General features: G+C 36.9%; 2 protein-coding genes across 3 annotated transcripts; both read right to left on the bottom strand.

Annotated features, from left to right (window-relative positions):
* Positions 1–126: 126 nt before the first annotated feature.
* cox5b2 (cytochrome c oxidase subunit 5B2) lies at positions 127–2537 on the bottom strand. Its single transcript, XM_079437656.1, has 4 exons — positions 2369–2537; positions 743–813; positions 556–655; positions 127–437 (listed from the first exon to the last, which is right to left on the bottom strand). Exons 1-4 carry the CDS (start codon positions 2463–2465, stop codon positions 325–327), a joined length of 381 nt encoding a protein of 126 aa, XP_079293782.1. The 5' UTR covers positions 2466–2537; the 3' UTR covers positions 127–324.
* A 563-nt stretch (positions 2538–3100) lies between these two features.
* Positions 3101–7016, bottom strand: dnajc12 (DnaJ (Hsp40) homolog, subfamily C, member 12). Of its 2 annotated transcripts, none has more exons than XM_079437655.1 (5): positions 6883–7016; positions 6553–6631; positions 5821–5960; positions 5574–5691; positions 3101–5504 (listed from the first exon to the last, which is right to left on the bottom strand). In XM_079437655.1, exons 1-5 carry the CDS (start codon positions 6958–6960, stop codon positions 5422–5424), a joined length of 498 nt encoding a protein of 165 aa, XP_079293781.1. In that variant the 5' UTR covers positions 6961–7016; the 3' UTR covers positions 3101–5421. The 2 variants fall into 2 exon arrangements, with proteins under 2 accessions (XP_079293781.1, XP_079293780.1); XM_079437654.1 differs by having other exon boundaries at positions 4851–5504; positions 6553–6646; positions 6883–6985.
* Between the last annotated feature and the right edge of the window lie 7 nt (positions 7017–7023).

The raw sequence follows: 7023 nt of genomic DNA, 5'->3' as shown, positions 1-7023 counted from the left end.
ATATTGCAATTATCATCTTTTTTTTTTAAACAATTGCAAGCTATAAACTCATAAGTGACATGAGCGATATATAAATTTTGAATTGTAAGATATAAACGCAAGAAAAATGAGAGTCTGAATTGAATTTTTATCTTGCAATTCTGACTTTAATCTCAGCTGAGCATTGTGAGAAAAAAGTTGCAATTACCTCTTTTTTCCTTTTTTTTCACATTACAATGGAACCAAAAAACTTTGACGCATTGATTGTATTAAATAATTGTATTATTGACTCCTGTACATGTTTGGCATAGGCACGCAGCGGTTTAGGTGTTTGTGTGGTCCAGCTCAGTGTGGCAGCTCATGATGGACCAGTTTGTAGTGTGAGCCGCAGGATGGGCAGCGCTGAGGGTTTCCCTCGTGAAGCCAGAACCAAACAACCGCAGTGTTGTCCTCCTCACCTTCACAAGACAACACACAAACACATCTTGCATTTAGAAAGGTTTCCTTATTCTATTTATGCATAAATTGTAGCTAGTCAGTTTGACCAAGTACAAGTGCATTGTGTGTGTGTCTTACAGAGGCAGCCGACCAGCCGTTTGTTATTGATGCTGGGAACGATATGAGGGTCGTCTCTGCTTCCAGTGTATTCCTTTGGCTTGAATATGCTGTATGGATCCTGTATAACAGATGATAGGTGGTTCAGAATGAAAACTACACTCTCACCAAAGCTTACGGTCAAACAGAATGACAGTGTGTGTTTTACCTGGCCTTTCTTCATGGCCTGCAGGATGCGTCTCTCCAGCCCCGCTGCCTGCTCTTCATCTGTTGGAATACCTGAAAAACAGAACACATAATCCATGGTAAGACGGTGATATGCTTGAGTAAAAGTGAAGTGAAGTGACATACTGCCAAGTATGGTGACCCATACTCGGAATTCGTGCTCTGCATTTAACCCATCCAACGTGCACACACACAGCAGTGAACACACACACACAGCAGTGAACACACACACACACACACACAGCAGTGAACACACACACACACCGTGAACACACCCGGAGCAGTGGGCAGCCAATGCTGTGGCGCCCGGGGAGCAGTTGGGGGTTCGGTGTCTTGCTCAAGGGCACCTCAGTCGTGGTATTGAGGGTGGAGAGAGCGCTGGACATTCACTCCCCCCACCTACAATCCCTGCCGGCCCGAGACTCGAACCCGCAACCTTTGGATTACGAGTCTGACTCTAACCATTAGGCCACGACTTCCCACAAAGTTAAAAAAAAGAACGGGTGCGGACGGGTGCCCTAGAGGACAAAAAATACGGGAAAATATCTGCCATTAATAGTCAAAAAACAACTCATTTAATTGTAAGGGAATACAGTAAACATTTCATATACATTTTTTTTATTTAAATATAACCTATTATACCCGTCAAATATTCTCATTGAAATAATAATGGCATTATTTCATAATCTGAAATTTATCCTCAAGGAATCAAAGAAGAAATAAGTAAAATTATATTAATAAACTATTTATATTTTGATTTTGTTTTCATTTAAAAATTGCAGTCACGTTGTGTTTTTGTCTTTCTTTTAACTAAGTATGGTATAATTCTTAATTTAGTTATTTTAGCACAGTACAAGTTAACCTAAATTAAATTGAATATTTTTTTAAACTTGCTGTAGACGTTTTAGTTATTTATTTCAAGTAATGATTTTTTAATGGTTTTAGTTTAAGCTTAGTTAATTATAACAACACTGGTGTGTATGAATTATTTTTCATTACTTCTACATGCATGTGTACATTCACTAATTACACATTAGTTATACAGGCAGTATATACTACAATCATGTTAATGTTACTAATTTAAAGAGTGTCACCAGCATGTTGCTGGAAATAGTTGTGTTTACACTCGCACTTGGTCTCGAGGCTGCGATGACACGATGTGTCCACCAGGTGTCGCCAAACAGCGGCTAAATCAAGCGGCGCTCTCGCTTTGCCTCGGAGCGCCATGATCCGGAGTAACTGGCACACGAACATGAGTTTAGTGCCAAGAAAGGCCAGAGCTCGGCCTCCACAGCATAAAGAACAAATGACCTTGATTAAACGCACTCCGTGTATATCATACGAGCCTCCACGTTACCGCTTTAAGTCATGTCTAGCGTATTTAACCCTACTTTTAAGTGTAATTTAATGTTCACTGAAAGAAAATCACTGAGCAGTTTCATATGTCCGATCTGTGTCTTTCTGTTTTGTGACAGCATGTCTCTGTATAAGAGCATATGTCACTCTTTCCAAAATATCGAAAAGGACAGCATACTGCTTTATTTTTGTACGTGCATGAATAATATCAGTAGTTTCTCGTGCTTTATAATAATTCTTGAATGTCTCTTACCTTTACCAGCCATCGCACGCTGAGGAGTTTTCATTAAATACTTCTGTCTTCCCATCAGAGTCAGGCGACAGGCTCTCAGGAGGATTTTGCTTGCCATCTTGACTTTAAACCTGCGGTCTTCTGCGCGCACAACTGTATGTGAACTGGAGGCGGTCAAAGTCAATAGAATGATTGACACGAGGGACTGACCAATCAAAGAGAGGATCCGCTGGACTCTGACCAATGAATGAAGAGCGGACAGGTGTGTAACTGGAGAGGACAGTAAAAGTGAAATCTGTTCCCACTGCCTTTAGTTCTGTCACAAGGAAAACAGACAAAAAAATAATAAAATAATAGTACATTAAGTGAAAAAACCGACAGATTTTAATAAATGAATAAATAAATTTAAACCGTTTAACTAAATGAAAAATAAAATAAAGTTAAACATGACCATGGACCACAAAACCAGTCTTAAGTGTAAATTTTTCAAAAACATCATCAATAAATAATCTGTCCATTGATGTATGGTTTGTTATGATCGGACAATATTTGTCTGAGATACAACTATTTGAAAATCTGGAATCTGAGGGAGCAAAAAAATCTAAATATTGAGAAAATCTCCTTTAAAGTTGTTCAAATGTAGTTCTTAGCAATGCATATTACTAATCAAAAATGAAGTTTTGATATATTTACGGTAGGAAATTGACAAAATATCTTCATAGAACATGATCTGTACTTAATACCTTAATGATCAGAATGAGCGTTATTGGCCAAGTATGTTTTCACATACGAGGAATTAGTTGTAGTGACAGAAGCTCCACAGTGCAACAGAAAGACAGCAACAGGACACAGATAATAAAATAATAATATACAAATATCCAAATAGGCAATGTACAAAGCAGCTAAAACACAATATATAATATAGACAACTATGTATGTACAGGTCAAGTATGTGCAAATTAGAAATGAGAAAATAAAATAAGTGAGTGTGGTGAATGGATAGTGTATTATAGTTGTGTGTTCCACGTTTATTGTTGAGTGTTCATGAGATGTATTGACTGAGGGAAGAAACTGTTCCTGTGTCTGGTCGTTCTGGTGCTCAGAGCTCTGTAGCGTCGACCAGATGGTAACAGTTCAAAGAGGGAGTGTGCTGGATGTGAGGGGTCCAGAGTGATTTTACCAGCCCTTTTGCTCACTCTGGATAAGTACAGTTCTTGGAGAGTGGGGAGGGTTGTACCAATGATTCGCTCAGCAGTCCGGACTACCCTCCGTAGTCTTCTGAGGTCAGATTTGGTAGCTGAGCTGAACCAGGCAGTTATTGAGGTGCAGAGGATGGATTCAATGATGGCAGAGTAGAACTGTTTCAGTAAGTCCTGTGGCAGGTTGAACTTCCTCAGCTGGTGAAGGAAACACAACCTCTGCTGGGCCTTTTTCACAATGGACTCAATGTGAATAATTATCTGATTGTATTAGGAGTCTATATGGTCAATGTAAGAAGAGCAAATGGGAGAATCAGATGAACACAAAACAGCAGAACATCATGAAGTTAAAGAGGGTAAACTTTATCATTCAGCTGAACTGTGCTCATATGTTTCAAACACTTCGGCTCTTATTTGTTCTTACTCTGCACATGTATAGAGTCCTTGAAAGTGCACTGTTTATTTCTTTAACTTCTCAGCTTATATCAATGGTGTAGCCTATTTCAGATGCACCCGAAATTACAACAACAGTGCTTCCATACATATATTTAATTGTTTGATCAGGATTCAGGGATGGATTTACCTTTTATGGTGAGATAGGCAAAACTCATTTTTACCACCCCAGCAAACAAAAATATTTCGTTATCAGTGGAAACCGTGTTTTCTATGTTCAGGCAATAAAGATTGAATGTAGTTCTTTCTTTGAGAACAGAGAAGCGTTCCATTAATAGGCTCCGGCGTTGTGGCCATATTACCTCTTTGGGAGTGCATTATTTCTCTAATGGGCCTTAATTTTAACGGCCTGAGTCACAACCAGAGAGAAGAGGAGGAGGAGGAGGGTCGGAGAGAGATATGAGAATGAGAACGGGAGAAAGAAAGCGCAATGTCCATACATAAGGTGGAAAACATGGATATAGTTTGTCATTTTTACCCTATTGGTTGTTATATTTGTCTTCTGGGGTTTTGGTTCTTTACTGTTGTAGATAGCCCATAGTTTAAAAAAAATATTATATCTCTCTTTTCATTGTGTTTGTTCCCCCCCTGGACGAGTGAGCATAGGCACGTGCATAAATACAGCCCTTATAGCATCCTTACTCAATACAAAATGCCCTAAATGAGATTCTACTGAATAAACTATTCTAAGTGATCTGGTTTAAAATAGCATTTTACTAGATAAACTCAAATGACAACTTTCATGTTATTTGAAGTTTATCCAGTAGAATCTTAATAGATGTTTAGAGGAGACTTCTCTTTAGGATTTGTTCCATTTGAGTAAAAATAATAATGACTTCTACATGTTTGTCCTATTCCACAGTAGGTTGTTTTATTAATGCAACATGGGCTGACAATTAAGCACAACACACACACACACGGCTATAACACTTGTTATGTAAATAGCTACAGACGCATACTTTTACACAAACACACATATTTGCCTCAAAATTGCACATGGAGCTCATATGATAAACACTTTTCTATTTCTTTTCTCTCTGAACATAAAATTATGAATTCAAAAGTGATATTTTTAGACACTCCTGGTTTATATGTATATTAATTTAATGCTATTTTTAGCCATATATATTGATTATTTAATTGGTGCGATATGCATTAAAATGCATTATTAATTACATATATTCATTAAAATAAATTTTATTTCTAGTGAAAATCTGCAGGCTTCAAAATGTTTTACTCATATTTCAACAAAAAAAAAATCATTCTGATTGAACATTTAAGGCATAGGAAGCATGAACATTAATGTCAACATATCTTACCTTTCTACAAAACAGACAACGTCAATGTTATGCATAATGGTCAGTTCTGATTCTGTTCTCTATGGAATGCATGCACTTACTCACAAAAGCAGAAAATGAGCATTTATATTTCATAGTTCCTGAACTTCTGTAAAAGGCCCGAGGGAGCTTCACCAGCCCAGTGAAACCTGTGATGCCAATGATCCTCTGTGAAACAGAAACATTACAGTAAAAAACAAAGAACTGAAGAATAGCCATGAAAAAGCAATCTCTTACTGGATGGCAGTGACGGTTTCTCTTCTGAAAGATTCACTGCATTCACATTCACTGGATCTGGATCTTTTGCAGCCTCAAGCATCGGCTCTTTCTTGCTCCTCATGGCCCAATGCATTGACTGAAATTACATTTTAGGAAACAAATTGAGTTATTATAAACTGTAACAAATATACAACTTGTTGCATGACAGAATGCAGTGTTATTTTGCATGCATGTGTTTATCATCAGTGTCCTGACTAACACTCACGGTTTTAACAGAGTCACTGAGCGCTTGCCACTCGCTGAACCGGACTACAATTCGACTTCTGAGCCACAGATCATAATTCTTTCTTTTCTTCTCATCCGTGAGAACCTCTTTAGCCTCCAGTAACTTCTGGAACTCCTCCACTGCTCACAAGTGTAAATATTTCATATAAACGTAAATGATCAACATTTCAATTTATTAAAAAAAAACACCAAAAACTATTTGAGTCATTCATTATCAAAATTGTGACAACACAGTCCACTAAAAATTATTTTTAAATATTTTATTTGTATTTATTTATTGTAAATAATTTTTTTAATGTATATTTAATTAATTGTAAATTAAATCCCTTTCATTTTATTTATATTTTTCATGATTTTATTACCTTTTAAAGTATTTAAATGACTTTTTATTGTAAAATGAATTATATTATTGTATTTTTATTTAATTTATGATTTCATAATGACTCAATTGTTTTTGTAAATTACTTTTTAAACAGATTTAAACAATTAGAGGTCAAGAATTGTCTCAGATTTGGCATAATATCGGTCATTGTCTATTAGAAAACCTAAATCAATCGACAACTGTGAATGTTTTTGGACACAATTCATTGCAACTAATTAAAAAGTGCATTAATATGGTAATCATTCAGAGTACCGTGGTATTGGTGCAACATGTCTCAAAACCAAAAGAAATAGATTACATCTTTGCACAAAAATCTGAATTATTCTGTACCTGCTTTGGGGTTCTCTGGGTGTTTGTCAGGATGGCAGGCCAGAGCTCTCACTTTAAACTCATTGAGGATCTGTTCAGTCTGTAGAAGATACATCTGTGTCCAGATTAGCATGTAATAGATCAGTCTGCTTTAATCAGTTACTATCACCAGCATGATGTGTCTGACACAGGCTGTCATCATCAGATGTGTCACAATTATCAAATATTTGAACACTCTTTAATAAAGATTAAATGCACAGACGTATGTTGCAACTGTGATTATTATAGTTCAACATTGCCCTTAAAGACACTAGCAGAAATAATAAAACGCACGCTCTAAGAGTTGTTTACCGTTGAGAGTTCATCACAGCCGAGAAGCCCGTAATAATCCTCCAAATCCTCCTTTCTGTAGTTCAGTATCGCCTCCATGCCTCCTACACTCAACTACAACAACACCCGAATTACCGTAAACGAGTGCTTCTGTCGGGTTCG

The sequence above is a fragment of the Barbus barbus genome (assembly GCF_936440315.1).
Source record: "Barbus barbus genome assembly, chromosome: 16".
NCBI classification, from domain to species: domain Eukaryota; kingdom Metazoa; phylum Chordata; class Actinopteri; order Cypriniformes; family Cyprinidae; genus Barbus; species Barbus barbus.
This window is presented reverse-complemented; position numbering and strand designations above follow the sequence as displayed.